General features: G+C 35.5%; 7 protein-coding genes across 9 annotated transcripts in view; 2 read left to right on the plus strand and 5 right to left on the minus strand.

Annotated features, from left to right (window-relative positions):
• Positions 1-3,738: 3,738 nt before the first annotated feature.
• LOC115238677 (methylenetetrahydrofolate reductase-like) lies at positions 3,739-5,106 on the minus strand. Of its 2 annotated transcripts, XM_029812690.1 has the most exons (4): positions 4,833-5,103; positions 4,709-4,726; positions 4,314-4,540; positions 3,739-3,971 (listed from the first exon to the last, which is right to left on the minus strand). In XM_029812690.1, the coding sequence occupies exons 1-4, from the start codon at positions 5,048-5,050 to the stop codon at positions 3,778-3,780; spliced, it is 657 nt and encodes a 218-aa protein (XP_029668550.1). In that variant the 5' UTR covers positions 5,051-5,103; the 3' UTR covers positions 3,739-3,777. The 2 variants fall into 2 exon arrangements, with proteins under 2 accessions (XP_029668550.1, XP_029668551.1); XM_029812691.1 differs by lacking the exon at positions 4,709-4,726 and having other exon boundaries at positions 4,833-5,106.
• A 191-nt stretch (positions 5,107-5,297) lies between these two features.
• LOC115238680 (phosphatidylinositol N-acetylglucosaminyltransferase subunit P) lies at positions 5,298-6,112 on the minus strand. The gene has a single exon (XM_029812693.1). It carries the CDS (start codon positions 5,978-5,980, stop codon positions 5,597-5,599), a length of 384 nt encoding a protein of 127 aa, XP_029668553.1. The 5' UTR covers positions 5,981-6,112; the 3' UTR covers positions 5,298-5,596.
• Positions 5,997-7,167, minus strand: LOC115238683 (EKC/KEOPS complex subunit LAGE3). The gene is made up of 4 exons (XM_029812697.1): positions 6,788-7,167; positions 6,462-6,535; positions 6,244-6,372; positions 5,997-6,181 (listed from the first exon to the last, which is right to left on the minus strand). Exons 2-4 carry the CDS (start codon positions 6,476-6,478, stop codon positions 6,034-6,036), a joined length of 294 nt encoding a protein of 97 aa, XP_029668557.1. The 5' UTR covers positions 6,479-6,535; positions 6,788-7,167; the 3' UTR covers positions 5,997-6,033.
• Positions 7,168-7,304: 137 nt separating this feature from the next.
• LOC115238671 (glucose-6-phosphate exchanger SLC37A2) lies at positions 7,305-11,056 on the plus strand. Of its 2 annotated transcripts, XM_029812683.1 has the most exons (9): positions 7,305-7,874; positions 8,014-8,092; positions 8,175-8,310; positions 8,388-8,753; positions 9,072-9,116; positions 9,394-9,595; positions 9,671-9,819; positions 10,165-10,467; positions 10,548-11,056. In XM_029812683.1, the coding sequence occupies exons 1-9, from the start codon at positions 7,598-7,600 to the stop codon at positions 10,614-10,616; spliced, it is 1,626 nt and encodes a 541-aa protein (XP_029668543.1). In that variant the 5' UTR covers positions 7,305-7,597; the 3' UTR covers positions 10,617-11,056. The 2 variants fall into 2 exon arrangements, with proteins under 2 accessions (XP_029668543.1, XP_029668544.1); XM_029812684.1 differs by lacking the exon at positions 9,072-9,116 and having other exon boundaries at positions 7,598-7,874.
• LOC115238682 (gamma-secretase subunit pen-2) lies at positions 10,436-11,942 on the minus strand. The gene is made up of 3 exons (XM_029812695.1): positions 11,659-11,942; positions 11,332-11,436; positions 10,436-11,244 (listed from the first exon to the last, which is right to left on the minus strand). Exons 1-3 carry the CDS (start codon positions 11,717-11,719, stop codon positions 11,105-11,107), a joined length of 306 nt encoding a protein of 101 aa, XP_029668555.1. The 5' UTR covers positions 11,720-11,942; the 3' UTR covers positions 10,436-11,104.
• Positions 11,001-16,349, minus strand: part of LOC115238675 (splicing factor U2af 38 kDa subunit-like) — a 7,892-nt gene continuing 2,543 nt past the window's right edge. Inside the window, exons 6-8 of the transcript XR_003884528.1 lie at positions 11,659-11,805; positions 11,332-11,436; positions 11,001-11,244 (exon numbers count right to left, since the gene is read on the minus strand). The gene's annotated coding sequence lies outside the window, so the exon portion shown is untranslated. The remainder of the gene's footprint in view (positions 11,245-11,331; positions 11,437-11,658; positions 11,806-16,349) is intronic.
• On the plus strand, positions 12,081-15,680 carry LOC115238672 (transcriptional repressor protein YY1-like). Its single transcript, XM_029812686.1, has 3 exons — positions 12,081-12,863; positions 14,278-14,830; positions 14,999-15,680. Exons 1-3 carry the CDS (start codon positions 12,374-12,376, stop codon positions 15,111-15,113), a joined length of 1,158 nt encoding a protein of 385 aa, XP_029668546.1. The 5' UTR covers positions 12,081-12,373; the 3' UTR covers positions 15,114-15,680.

The following is a 16,349-nucleotide window of genomic DNA, read 5'->3' on the forward strand; positions in this document are numbered from 1 at the left end:
TTCCGATCTTAATAAATTTTTTATTATTTGTAATCCCCGAGAATTTGGTAATAAAATAAGTATACTTATTTTATTACCAACTATTTATATTGTATACAATATGAAACTGAAAAATCGTAATCATAATTTTTTTTTATATGTAACATATGCGTACGACTATTTAAACATGTTTCGGAGCAAAATAACACGTGACGAGGTAAGTTTGAATAAAGCTTAAGATCGTCATTTTCGTACACAAAAGTTTTATCTCAAGAGCGTTATATTACGGAACGGATGCTATCTGGAAACATATGAGTCAATATTTAACATATAAATATTAACGTAATATTCAATGTAAGATAACACTTTTATGTCATCTCCAGTTAATATTTGCATCATAAGAAAAGATTATATATGTACAAGAATACTTGCAGAGAAAAGCTAGAAAACTATGAGCACATACAACTGTGTAATACTTCAATTAATCTATCGAACAATTAATAATCTGTAATTAATAGATCTTTAATAATTGATACGTTTTCTTTCCACACATCTTTAAAGCATCTTCAATTTGAAATGAGGACAAAATCAACTATGATTTTCTTCACACACACAGTGGAGGTATAACGCTTTTAATTTTAAAACTGTGACATAACTAAGGACATTTAAAATAGCATCGTCGAATTCGTATCAGTTTCGAATTCTGCTACATATTCTATTCGATTAAATCTCGTAGAATCTCGAAAAGGCAAAACAAATAAATATATACATATTTCCAACAAAATTTAATTAAGTTGATTAAAAAAAATTCTAAATTTCTCGAAAATATTTTCTACTTTGTCGCGTCTCATAGAAAAGCTTAACGTTAAAATTATTATAGGAATTGTATGTTTAAAGAAAGTTCTTCAACACGACTCGTCACGGATAAAGTAACGATCTTAAAAGGAAGAAAGAAAGGCTGCCTTACGAAATACGCGGTTGGCAGTGAAACATGTTGACATTCAGAGAGTCAGGTCAAGAAGAGAAAAATCTAATAATAGACGATGCGTGTGTATTCGCAAGCTTGAAATGAAAGGATCGCCCCTGAAATAGTTTGTTAAGACGTGGCGTATCGTCGACATTAGGTAACAGGTGTAAGATGTATAACAATCGCGATCGATAAAAAAACTCTCCGAGCCTGCCAAGGATCGTGACATAATAAATTCACAAATACTGCTAACAATAAGTTTTCTAATTAATATCTGCTCAATCATTCGGATATTTGACAACAAGCGTTATGAAAAACACGATAACGCAGTCTCGTTATCAGTTTACCGTAGAGAAAAAAAATTATTCTCGAAATTCGTTAAAAAGAGTCGTAATTCAAATAAATTAAAATACAAGTTCTCATTTTTTTAGGACGTTTTACAGGGAATATTTTGATGATTAGATAAATTTACCGTTGTTAAATACAAAGGCTTTTTATCGATTCGGCAAATTATCGAAAAAGCACGATCGAACAACTTGGCCTAATTAGCCAGCCAGATAATATACCATGTGATCAACAGTATGAGCGAATCTTCAATCTCGAAAGTTGCCGTTAAAATTAGCCAGCGTCTTTAAAAAAACGCTCAATGGAGGACACGAGGCGAAAAGGTTTCTCTCAATTACACACTTATGCACGCCACGTGTATATTAAGCGCGCGCGCATGCGTTGTATAATATCTAATTTCACCGATGTTATTTCATTTTGCACGAGATAGACGAAAATCTGATTTCTTAGAATAGGGAAAATTGTACATCTTCCTATTTTAAATTATCCGTGCATCGCAAAAATTTATTAAACAGATCGTAGAAAATTATCAATATTTCTCGGCGAGCGTGGCTTATTATTTAATTATTTAAAATTCGCAATGTTAAATAATTATATGAAAAATGATTTCCGTTTTTTTAATTGAAATATGTATTGATCCTAATTTGTTTAGAATATATAACTTCGATCAGAGCTACTAGCTAGAGCGTCCTCTGTTCTAAAACGCGTTATAACATGCTCAAAGATACAGTGACACGAATTCTCGTAGGCTATATTATCTAACAGAGATTTTTCAAATACATATACTAATAATTTATATTTTTGACATTTTGATAAACAAGATAATGTACGATTAAAAATGCTGACTAGCTCAGAACGCATGATACTTGTTTAGAAAAACTCAGCGCGATTATAATTATTTAAAGATCCAATTTCTGGATTGACATATGTTTCTCGGTCACTCTGTATAAATCGGTATCGTAGTGTCACGCGATGCATGTCAATCGACGTGTTATGTATTCGCGAGGATCTTGAACACGCGCCGGCACGCATTGCGTAATCATTGCGCGTGTAAATAATTTTCTTCAACGTTCAGGTAGAGAACTTGTCGAGCGCAAAAAACGCGACTTCGCGAGCTCTAGCTATTCTTCATAAAAAAATTTCGTGAAATTCCGCGACGCGGTTAATTAGAACAAAAAGATGTGTCTGACGTCAATGTTACTTGGTAAAGACGTCATCGACCAGTTCGATGAATGACAAGTATGAATAATTCTGTTCCCGTTGTGTGAGAAAACAGGTTTATTTTGCGGAAAGTCCCGGGGATCGACTTCGCGAAATGTACATTTCGTTGAATGTACTGTTGGAACTTTACGGAGATGCGAATCGATCGACTTTGTTAAATGTTTAAAGATATAAGAACCCGATCGACTTCGCGAAATGTACATTTCGTTGAATATACTGTTGGAACTTTACGGAGATGCGAATCGATCGACTTTGTTAAACTTTCTAAAAACAAAGTGTTTAAAAAGAAGAAAGCTTGTTTTTCTAAATTCGATTGAAGGCAGTCATACACGCTTACTAACACACGTATACACGTACAATCATCCTACAAATAATGTTTAAAGATATAAGAACCCGAGATATCCTTATGTAATTCTCTCTTTCTTTATACTACAACGTGTCCCAGAAACATTCGACCTTGATTGTAACCTCTCGGGGTCTTTCGATCAATTTCGATCTTTTTTTAATGCGGTAAAAATTTGTGTCACAAGGAACGTAATATCCAGTTTTTTTGGGGACACCGTGTATAGAAGGCTGATGATAATTCAACACCGATAAAACTTCCTAAAGGCCGTTGTAATATAATGAAAAATATATTGAATCGGTAAACGCAAATATATACTTGAATTGAGATTCGATACCAAAAGAAAAAAAAAAAAAAAAATTTAAAAATTTAAAAAAATAAAAAAAAACGCGTATGATAAGGACATCACTATTATAATGACATTACCACAAGATTATATTTGGTAGACCACACATATTTAAACAGTATACAAAACGTTCTGTCATTTCTGTGGTCACATGTTTTTTTATACAAATATATATATATATATATGAGAGACATAAAAATATCAAAAAAATATGTCGTGATGGGGATATCTTATTCGTAATGACACTACCACAAGATCGCATTGGATAGACCACACATATTTAAACAATATACAAAATGTTCCATCATCCTGTGGTCGCGTGTTTTTAGTTAACAAATACATATATATGAAAGACATAAAATAAATATGTTATAAAATATTATAAAAAATGTTATGAAAGTGGAAAAATAAAAAATGTTATGAAAGTGGAAACTTCGTATATTTAATTGCTCTTGAAAATGTGTGCGATATCGAAAATCAGGACAAAGTACACACACACACACGCAAATTTTTATTCAAAAAAATATGTATATATGTACTGTAAAAAAAAAAATTACGGCTGCAAAATATTTTTCGTTATTGTGAATAGATATCGATTATTACTTTCGCCTTTAAATAATGTAAGTCGAGTTCCTTTGAGAAAGATTTCGGGTGCATTTGTGGATAACCTGCCACACATATACAAAACGTATCGCCAAATTGTTCCCTTATAAAAGCAATCAAATCCGCTGCATATTTGAAGTCGCCGTCTTCTAATAACGAATCTGCATCTTCGATTCGCAAACAAATATAATATATTTTTTTTACATATAATACTTGGGAAAATAATAAAAAATCAAACTTCAAGTATACATTTTATCGCAAGTCATTTAAGATATTACGTTGATTACGTTTTTTGACAAACAGAATATCCCGAATCTATCTTAGAGAACATATCGTAAAAAATACATACATATATATATATATATATATATATATATATATAAATTAAAATATATAAAAATTAAAGATATATTTTAGAGAGAGAAAGAATTCTTTCGTAAATTTAGAATCTAGATTTTTGTTGATTAAATGTTCGAGAGGATTGAAGAAATTAATGATGAAAAAATTACCTCCTTGTAGCGCAAATATATTAATTATTCCAAAGGCAAGGGCTTTTTTTAAGATACAAACGACTTCGTCACGCTTTAGATCCTTAGCTGCTAGATGTAAAAGAGTATTGGATGGAAAATTCTTTACCAAGTCCAAAGGCAAATAATTATTACTGCCAGAAGCTCCTTCGTTATGCCAGGTTAACGCGTAAAAAAGAGGCAAATACTTATCCATGTCCATCAGAAGCCTGATATATGTTACACTTTTTAAAATATGCATTATATTTCCTGTCTTATATTGATTTACAGGAAAATAAAAATAAATATTCTTTATTAAGAGAATCTATAAGACTAATTGTATATATAAACAATTTCAATAAAAAAATATCAAAAACTATTACACACAAGAACCTCACCTATTTAAAGTCTCATATCTAAAAAAAAAAGTTTGCTTCTCTCTCGTATTATTGTAATTTTTCTAATTACTAGATTATATTAGTATTACAATTGTGTGGCTCCAGTTCCTTTTACTGTACAAACCTTTGGTAAAATGTTTTGGGTTTCCTCACAGAAACAATTTCGAAACTGTAAAATATCTCCCTTTTACTAATTTTATCTTTTATGGATTGTCGCAGATCCATAAACTGGAAGGGACGATTTTCAATATGAGAACTGTGCGTAGAAGGATCGTCCTCACTCTCATTTCTATCAGCGTTATTCATTTCACGCGGATTCTTCTCAAAGATGAGCTTTCTCATTATAGATAAACGATAATCGCGAATGGAAATGTTGATACTCTCATTCCTCGATCCGTACTAACAGTTCGTTATCGAATTATGTAATGTATAGAGCAAAAATATCTATAGTATAGTAATGTATGCTACAGTGTAAGAATATTCAGTGTAAGAAATTCCTGATTGAAAAAAAAAGAAATATTATTAAATCTTCGGTGCCAAAAATGATTGTTATACATACATTTATTAATAATAAATGTGCAAAACAATATAAATAAAATATCTGGCATTTATTTGGATACATGATTTTACTTTAACCCTGTAACATATAGTTTGTTTTTAAAATAATACAGATCCAGTTTTGGAATGTTGAATGTCAATTTGTCAAAAAAGATTCGTTTTTGATTACTGTTTGATACCGCGAGTGGATCATTATCCTGTTACATAACATTTTCAACAGTGTTAACTCAATTTTATACATACTATATATATACAGGTGTCTCAAATAATATTTCTAATAAATTGTATATATCCCTTAATAAAAAAATTAATTGTGCCCATAATTACAAGTTAATTTTTTTTCAAATACAATTCCCTGCAAACTTCTGTAATGGGTATATCAGAGACAGCTGGTATTCCGCCTGGAGTAGTCTCAGTTTTTTGCAGGGCGTATTTATCCGTGATGGTGCGTATATCATCGATATCCGGAGTTATTGACATATTGATAGCCGGATAGATCAGAAAGGCGAATGTAGCGAGGGCGGTTAGCGCCCATATGGGAATCGCGACCGCCCAATATTTTGACGGCCAGTAAGTCAGACCGAAATAATCGTGCAGCACTTCGTCCGGCACCACCGTCCATATCACGTATAATAGGAAAATCATATTCGCGCCTATGTACATTGCATATCCGTACACCGCTCTGGGACCGTAAGGCGCAGGAGTGTGCTCCATAATGCCTGCGTATCTTGCGTAACATTAAAAAAATATAATTAATTAAAAAAATATTACAGATGTATATTAGTCTCGCAGTAATGACTGTACGTCGATTCAGGTGGACCAAATTGTTGAATGGTTTCTGTGACTAGTAGTAGACTATCGAAGAAGGCCCCAAGTCCCACGCGTACTTTGCGTGCTTCTTTCCCACTGAATGATCTGCAAAGGAAATGGCAAACGTTAGCAACATATAATTATACGGAATTATTCTGCATACTTACACTTCCAGGATGTTATTTTTTAATACAAGTTTCTTTGTGACTCCGCTTCTTGGTGGTTCTTCGTCAACTCGAAGCACTTGATACGCTACTTCTGCTTCTCGAGCACTTGGAAAAGGCACAGACAGATCTCTGTGCAACGTTAAGGTTCCTAACTAGAGATAGTACAAATAAAGTAATGTCTTGCTACCGCAAGAAAATTTTTTGTAAAGTAAGGATACACCTTGAGATCACTCATGGCATTCTATAGATAGAAGACACTTATTGACCAAATTAAAATTTCCGTTCTGCTATTCTGCAAATATAGATTAAAACAATGTAAATATATACTGTAATTATAAATATATTATAAATATACTATATAATACTCGAATTTCCAGAATACTCTATAAATGTACAAATTAAATATTCTATATAAATTGATGTTGAACATGTTCATGTTCGTATATATATAAGATCTTAACTACATTAAAATTTCATTTTAAAAAAAAGTTTATTTTTATTATAACAGATAACCTAAAACTGACCACGAGATGAATTGACTTACGTAATGTATAATCAATCGTATTTATCTAAATAATAATAAAATCATTCGAGATCTACGCAATAATTAACACGTTGAAAGAAACGTGTTATAATTAGTCCCACAATATCGATGTTATAATCGACTTTACATATGCGAGAGCGCGTGTAGGCGTTGCTGATATCGCAGTTGAGTTGTCACTTTATACTGTTGTGTAATATAAACATTCCATTAGAGGAAAAGAATAAGAAACAAGAACAAGATTGCATTTATCAAATTTTGTTTCCGTAATCTCCTATGAGTGAGTAATACATTTTTCGAGATTTACTTTAGTCATTCCTGAACTTTGAATTCTTTCTTTGTTCTAGGTTACGATTCACAGCTGTGTTTATTTATCATTTGTCGTCGTCACCTATTAGTGTCCAATTACCACTCTGTCAGCGACGACAGCGAATTAATATTATGAAAAACGTCGCGAACGTAACGTCGACAAAGTATTCACTACAGTTATGACATATAATTTATCACAAGATTATGTACAAAAGGATTTACAAGTTCTTATCCATCAATTTAGCTAATTAGTATACAATAATGATTTTTTAATTATTTATTTTAACACAATCGTATATTCTACATATGTGTTGAATATTACAGAGATAGAAATATTTTTTAAATGCAATATTGCATAAAATACGTATTCATGCATCAAAGAATACAGTACAGAAATCAGTGCTTTGTTATTTAATGATCATAGATTTAATAGATTGAGTATTATTAATATTGAACGCATATGATAAGTAATTGAATAGCAGAGAATTGAAAAAAGTATTAAATATGAATGGGCCGATGAGAGACTTGCCATGGGGCTTTCAAGCCTTAAAATATATGTGCAATGGTTGCTGCGAGCATCGTCGTGTCAATCGGATGATGTGGCACCAAGGAGGAATACTGGCGCTTACTTATTTAGCATACACTTGTTACCATATGACTCGGAAGCCGATATCCGTAGTGAAGAGTGTTCTGACTCACAATTGCAGCAATTTGCCGCCACCTCCGAATATTCCAGTGAATGACAGTAATCGTGACACTTGGTGCGATTGGGCTCCATTTGGTAAGAATAGATAAATGTAAATATGATGGATATTAAAATAAATATTGTATTGTAATTAATAGTTCAAAATAATTTATCAATATCCATTCGTCATATTCTTATGTATTAGACTGACATAATCCAAAAATTATTTTTATAGATACTGAAGATGCACCAGCATTACTCGGCATGTTGGACTCGGCCTTCCTGTTCTCATATGCAGCGGCTATGTTTCTCAGGTGGACACTTTGAAGTGAGCTTATTCACTTATCATAATGCAGAAATATTTTGTGTAACGATGATCTTTTTTTTTCTGTGCAGCGGGTTTATAGCGGAGAGAGTAAATCTGCGATATTTCCTTTCCCTCGGTATGCTCGCGTCAGGCATATCATGCTATCTATTCGGAATCGCTAAATCATACAATATCCATAGTCTGTGGTATTTTATTGTCGTGCAGGTAAATATCAGATTGATAAAACATATCAATGCCTACATTTTCATGTGGTTTTCTTCCTTTTTTTTTTTACATAACAGGCAATAGGCGGAATCTTTCAAACTTCTGGTTGGCCCGGTGTGGTAACAGTTGTGGGAAATTGGTTCGGAAGAGGGAAGCGCGGCTTGATCTTCGGAGTGTGGAACTCTCATACATCTTTAGGAAATATATTAGGCACTTTAATCGCGGCCGCGTACGTCGAGTCCGACTGGAGTCTGAGTTTCATAGTGCCCGGAGTGATAATGGGTGCAATGGGATTTCTCCTCTTTCTGTTCTTAGTGCCAAATCCTGTCGACATAGGATATAGTCCGCCCGCCTCTGTCGGATATCGAAAAATCGACGTAACGAATAGTTCGGATGATGATCAGGCCGATGTAGGTTCCGATTCTCATAGTATCGGTGAGGATGTAAGTCACTGTTGATAATATATTCTTGTCTTTTCATTCAGTAAATACCACACATATAACACGCTGTTGTCTTCTCTAAGTTTAGTAGAAATTGTAAAATTGTAGCGTAACAGTCGTTAATTAACACCAGTAATAGCATGTTTATTAAATTACAAGCATGTTTTTCCATTGTGATCGTTCCTGGAATTGTACCTGCTGTTTTTCTTCCAGTCTTTTTAGTTTTTCAGTAATAACAAGATAAATATTTGATTATTTTTAGTAGAGTTATAGTTTGCACTACCCATAATAAATAATCATCTGCTGTGTACTTCTACCTAGCGTGTCATCTATCGCTGTGTCTACCGTGAACAACTGTCTGCCAACGTAAGTGCATGCCACTCTTCAATAGCTAATATTACATTCTCAAATACTTCAAGTATTGTGTAAATAATGCATGTATTATGTTATGTATTATGTTATTTAATTTATTTGCAACTCTTAAGGCGTGCAAGAATATGTATCACATGCAGCAATATAATATGTATTAGCATAAAATTTACCAACATTACAATTTCTTTCGACTAAAATGTATATGTGTGTATATGTGTATAGATTATTATATATAAATAATATGTATATAATTTATATATGTTTTTGAAAGCATTTGGCCAATGAACGATCCGAGACCAGCCCGATGCTATCAGGACACCGTCGTATTCATTACGCACCTCGTGATAACGCGATCGGATTCATAGGAGCCATGAAGATACCCGGTGTCATCGAATATTCCTTATCTTTGTTCTTCGCGAAGCTCGTTAGCTATACATTCCTCTACTGGTTACCATTGTACATTGAAGCTTCAAGTTGGTATCACAAAAACATCATTTTTCGATTAGCAGTGTAATTTCATCTTATAATTCTTTTGGATTTTTTCGTAGCTTCGTATGGCGCAACTGCGAGTGCGACATTGTCGATTCTGTTCGACATCGGCGGTATAGTAGGCGCTATAGCAGCCGGTGTTCTCTCAGATTTCAGCGGCATGAGTGCCCTGACATGCGTCGCGATGTTTGGATTCGCATGTCCCGCGGTAAATATGGTTTTATTTGCAAACAATGACAGAGTGAATAGTGAAATGATAGCAAAAATTTCGCAAAAAAACTGCAAGACTAAAGCCTAAGCAATTTTACCACATTCTTTTAAAAGCCACACAATATTAATCTTATACTACAGCAATGCGTGCTGTAGTATTAGCTAAAAATGTAAACTGAAAGATTAATTTATTTGCATAATTTATTTGCTTAACTTTCTAAAGTTTTATTAAATATCACTAAGATTTGATGCGCGCGCTCTGATTTCACTAAACACTATAGTACAGAATATAATTGCAAACAAACATAAGACTAATTTTTTTAATGCATGCGATATTCCACAGTTATTTTTATACAATTATATTGGGAACATCAATCTAGGCGTCAACATAGTATTACTACTAATAGCAGGAGTATTAGTAAATGGTCCTTATGCTTTGATAACGACCGCTGTGTCGGCCGAACTAGGAACTCATCCTAACTTAGGAGACAATTCAAAAGCGTTAGCTACAGTGACTGCCATCATTGACGGAACTGGCAGCATTGGTGCTGCAGTTGGTCCGCTATTGGCGGGTTTAGTGTCTCGATGGGCTAAATGGAACGATGTGTTTTACATGCTTATGTCTGCGGACTTATTAGCCCTATTGGTGAGTTTATTTTCCCTTATATGAAAACGAAGATTTTTGTTACATAAGTAACATACTTATTGTATTTTATCGTGTTTCAGTTTTTGTCCAGATTAGTTTATCGAGAAGTAAGATTGTACATACAAAGACGAAGAGTCATACAAATTTAGACTCTGAAACAAAACTTGTTAAAACAAATTGGTGTAATGTAAATGTGGAAATACGCGATTTCACGTATTTGGATCTGCGTACTTATAATCTCGCTCGTATTCTCTTAAAAGTGCATAAAAATGTTATACAGCATTCCCAAGCAAATCCAAAATTGAAACTTACGATTGAAATGTACAAAAAATAATATTATATTTTTTTATAGTATTTTGTCGCAACTGCGCTGTTGCAACACATGTAAATGTGAATCATTTTAAAAAAACAGATATAATTGCGCTACTAGGTTAAATTGGAGATCTTTTTGAGATCGATATTTTTTAATAGTCACATATATGTGCTATAAAAAATGCTTTCTTTTTACTATATATAAAATATAAAATGTTGCGTGAATTTACAATTATAATTATTGCGCAAAACTAATATACAAAGATAATTTAATATACATGTTTGTAATAAATTATTGCATACCAACAAAGTACTGGCATTAAAATCAAGGAATTCCAGTAGGAATTATGTAGCTGATAGCATCGGCGAAGTCACCCCACACAGCTCTTTGAGTTTGAAATGTAATTATCCAAGCTACTAAAGCGGCTGTCCAAATAGTCGCTCCTATAGCGGAGAAAATTACATCTAAAAGAAATATAAATGCGCATCATTATAAGAAGAGAAAGTATATCTTACACAGAATATACATTGATAAAATTAATTAGCACCAACATTTCTTAATTTGCTTCTGTTCCTCGTAAGGTGGTGCAACAAAAGCCTCTTTTGAGAACCAAATCGCATTCACAGCCCACAGAAATGGCAGCAGTGCAAAACCAGCTGTAACAAAGGAAACACTGATGAGTTGTAAGAACAGACTTTGTTCTTTTAGCTACGCTGTTACTCTCTACATTTTAAGTAAGTATACATTTAACATTTGGAGAAAAAGAAAGAAAAAATATTAAGCCAACTTAAGATCAAAATTATGTAATCTCAAACTTGATAAATTTTTAAAAGCCGAATGTTACGATACATGTTGTAATATTAACATTCATTACATACCACGAAAATACCATTTACAAAGGTGTAACTTCTTTTCGTTTGATATTTTGGCCAAATCCATCTCGTTAGAGATCTTGATGTCTCCTAACCTATGCTTCCGTCACACAGGTTTCTCGATGCCGCTTTGAGTCAATGTATCTCCCCTGGCTTTTCAATCATATGCTGATTAATCACATCGAGTCATGTATCACAATATTATTTCTAAACTGCGCTCATATAAACATCTCGAATAAATCAACGAAAAAAAACATGAATGACAGATTCAAGCACCTCGTAGCGCTCCCAAGATGGCGTCGTGGCTGCGTTTATAACATAGAATATAAAATATATAGATTGCTCCTATTGTATATTGTATTCCCACCGTGAATGAAAAATATCCGTTCGAATAAAAAAAGATAGAAATATTTAACAGATATACCGTTCTTTCCTAATAAGCGTAGGTAGGTTCACGCCCTTCTACCTTTGATAAAAAGTAGAAGAAATATATATTTCTGTCTACGATCGGCTTAGAACGAGAGATATAACGCGCCAAATATGTCTATCTCTTTCGTCGCGTCGTTACCACTTTACGAGCGATCTACACGTCCCTATATCTATGGACGCGCTCGTTGGCGCTAGATGGTGTCACGTGACCTGGATCACGTGATCGCAGGACGCCCGAGTCCCCGCTCGGGTCGCCCTGTGTCGCCCAGGCCAGCCATTTTGGTACGGTAATATGGCGTCGCCGCCGGAGATTAATATGGCGTCCTCGGACATAATAACCGAAGTGGAGATTCAACCGGATATCCAGGAGGTCGAGATAGAGGCGATACCGGTGGAGATACCGTGCGAGACCGTGGAGACGACGATCGAGGGCGAGGACGGGCAGCCGATGATAGCGCTGCAGCCTCTACCGGAGCCGGGCCGCGAGGAAATCATACTGCAGACACAAGAGGAGATTGTCGGTGGTGACTCGCTCAGCGTGTACGACCAGATCCCGGTGCCGGAGAACGACATTTATGTCGAGTCGAGCCCGGGGCCGTCCCGCAAGGCCACAAAGAAGGCGCGCAAGAGCGGTGGCACGCGTTTCCGCGCGTCCGATCACGCGATTTTCGGCGAGATGGCTACGGAAACGAAGGCTAGAAAGTGGGAGCAGAAGCAGGTGCAGATCAAGACACTCGAGGGCGAGTTCTCGGTAACGATGTGGGCGTCCGGCACGGACGACGGTGAGTATTCCAATGTTCGGGCATTCCTTTCGGAATTTTTTTTTTTTTTTTTTTTTTAATACTTCTTCCCGATAAAAAAATTTCTTATGCATCCCCACTGACTGGTCCGATTGGGTATGACTCGCACCCACTAAAAAAACTTGCCTTGCAGGGTCAACCTTTGGTCTCTTACCGATACTTACATAAATTTAAATTCTGAGATATTTTTTTTTATTAAGTCCTGCTCCGCGTTCTTAAAGAGGATCTTTTTCTCTCGCTCTCTCCTTCTCTGTTCCTCGCGCTTCTCCCGGTTGTCGCGTTGTATCCACGGGCGGGTACGCACTTCCGGTACGATGCTCAGATCGATACTGCGTCGCTCGCTGTTCGCGCTATCGTTGAGTGGAAAATCGTCGACCCGGGACCCCGTCGTTCGCGCGTACGACCGGCTTGACAGATCGCGTTGTTTGTTATGATCGTCCGAACGCCATTATGCTCGCTACGGGGGCAGCCATATTTTGAAAATGGCCTCTTTTACGGCGACGAGCTGCCCGCCATCGAGCAATGGCGGACTCGTCCGCGAACGTGCGAGCGACGCCACCGGACGCGTCCGACGATCCGTCGACGTCGTCCCGAGAGTGTCATACCAATTTCTCGTCTTTGAAAGAAAGAGAGAGAGGGAGTTGCGTTTTATTGGAAAAAAAATATGCCGTAAATTTCGACAGTTCGAAGCGCACGGATACGAAACAAGTCCGGGCGAAGTACGAGAGCAACGCTTCGACTTCTGACGTCACGAGGGATCCATGCTGCACCGCGGCGTATATACCGGGTGCGCTAAAGCTTGAGGCGCGTTGATGACATTGGTACAGTTTGAACAACTGAAATGATTGATACTTTGTTAATTTTAACTCCCTGTTTGCGTTATTGTAAAGATAAATCGTGTGTGTTGTTTCTTGGATAAAAAGTTTTGAAGTAAATTATTGTCTTGTAATTTCGGGGGAAAATCTGGGGTGTCACTGAAGACACATGGTAATATAGCGGGTGTCCCGTTATGCTCAGCGCGTAAATTCCTTTATCTTATCCGATATTATACGTCATAATAAGAAATATATTTTTTTTTTTAAGTTTGTACGATAGAAAAACATGGAAAAATAATATTAAAATATATCTAAGTTTTATATTTTATAATTTCGAATTCGACAAGTTTGTCACTTCGATTTCTAAGAGATAAGAATAAATTTCAAACGTTACGAAGATACACTTTCTCCTACGAAATTTATCCTGCTTTCTTTCCTTTATATCAAAAGATAATTATCGAAATTTATATAACTAAAGAAAGAAATGATAGTAACAGGAAAATTAAAAGATTCCTACAGCTTTCGTTTATTTGTTACTGTTAAAGATAACGTTCTCTTAGAGCCTGATCCGGATGTTCCAGATGAAGGTTCGAATCCAGAACCGGATCCGGACTTCACGGAGTACATGACAGGCAAGACCAGTGCCAAGTTCAATTCAAACAGCTCGGTCTCGGATGGGATGCCGGGATTGGATCTCTCGGATCCGAAACAGCTGGCTGAATTTGCGCGACCCGGTCACAAGCTGAAGGTACGCAAGCCGCAAGTGGTGGACGGCGTGGAGCGTACGATCGCCTGTCCGCACAAGGGATGCACAAAGATGTTCCGGGACAACAGCGCAATGCGCAAGCATCTGCATACGCACGGGCCCCGGGTGCACGTATGCGCCGAGTGCGGCAAGGCGTTCGTCGAAAGTTCCAAACTCAAGCGGCACCAATTGGTGCATACGGGCGAGAAACCGTTTCAGTGTACGTTCGAGGGATGCGGGAAGAGGTTCAGTCTCGACTTTAATCTACGCACGCACGTGAGAATTCATACCGGCGACCGGCCGTACGTCTGTCCCTTCGACGGATGCAGTAAAAAGTTCGCGCAATCGACGAACCTCAAATCCCATATACTGACTCACGCGAAAGCCAAGTAAGTCATCGTCTCGTCATACAAAATTTGATACAAGACAAGAAAAAAAATGTGAGAACGTTTTAAAATTTTTGTTTCGAGAAATTATTCGAAAGGATCTAAAATTCAAAGTAAAAAAAGAAGAAACTTCATTATCTGACGAAATGTTATCTTGTCGAATGATTCCAGGTCACGGAACGCGATTGGGAGACAAGTACAACAAATTCAACTTCAGCAGCCTCAGTATGTCCAAGTTGAAGTTGCAGATGTGGACAATCAACAGTTCATTGTCTACGCCGATTAGCCCCCTTAAATATTGATCTCGTGTATCCTTCACTACTGAACACTACTACTGAAATATCGTAATCATTAATTATTAATCTAAACAGTGTAAATATTTTCACGATACGTGCAAACGATGTCATCGCGAGTGACACAGGCAGACAAGCAACTGCCCTAAGAGAATTAATGGACGGATTGATTAATGAAATAATACCTCCGTGCTTAGATACGAATTATTTGAAAAATATCTGAAGCACTATATATATATATATATGACATCGCAAAAAACGAGAAAGGGCAAATAAAGTTAAGTTACATTACTAAAAAAGAAAGAAAAGAAAAGAAAAATATATATATATATATAATGTACCTTCTAAGGTAACGCAAGCTAGACTGTGACGCGCACTGCTCAATCTCTTGTGAACAAAGCGAAATCGAGTGCGCTCGCATAACACACACATAACACATACACACATACACAAACACTCGACTGTATATATCTATAAATATATATAAGTACAATTAAAATATTGTATACAGTATATTTTGGAGAAATTCAGATGAGAATAAACCACGAAGATGCATCTTTTTCCGTCGGACTCAATTGTACCATCTTAGTAATACTTACGACTTTTACACTGTATAATGCTAAAACTCATTGATAAAAGTTATTAAAGAAGTGGAAAGAAACTGAGTGGAAAGAAACTACGCGTGTGTATAACGTGTATTTAAAAAAAAACCGTAAATATCACGCGCAATGTTTCCAACGAATAAAAATTTGGTACTGTTTTGCTATCGTCGACTAAACCGTAAAGATATCGCGATGTTTAATATATATATAAAAAAAATTACGTATATGTAAAACAGGAATAATACATGTAATAAAGATATGTCAGTGCATATCCGTGATATTTGCGAAAACATTGTAATGTATGCACGCACATCGATTGATCTAATGATTTCAAAGATACTTGAAATTTCGAATAAGAAGCAATATATAGTTATGGATAGATTTAATATTGATTATATAGAATAACAATTGTGTCGCGCGTGCGAATTTTTCATTGATCATAATGATTTCTATATCAATTTTTTATGTACGCGACATATACTTATGATCCAATACGTATATACTAATCTGCACATATTAAATTAGGCGAAATTTGGATAATTTATTTAAATCCTGTAAAGTATATGAATTCTCTTTTATAAAAAAAAAACTTATTTTACAGTTAGATAAATATATATATGTATATAT

The sequence above is a fragment of the Formica exsecta genome, unplaced genomic scaffold, assembly GCF_003651465.1.
Source record: "Formica exsecta isolate Colony F162 unplaced genomic scaffold, ASM365146v1 scaffold353, whole genome shotgun sequence".
In the NCBI taxonomy this organism is placed as follows: Eukaryota; Metazoa; Arthropoda; class Insecta; order Hymenoptera; family Formicidae; genus Formica; species Formica exsecta.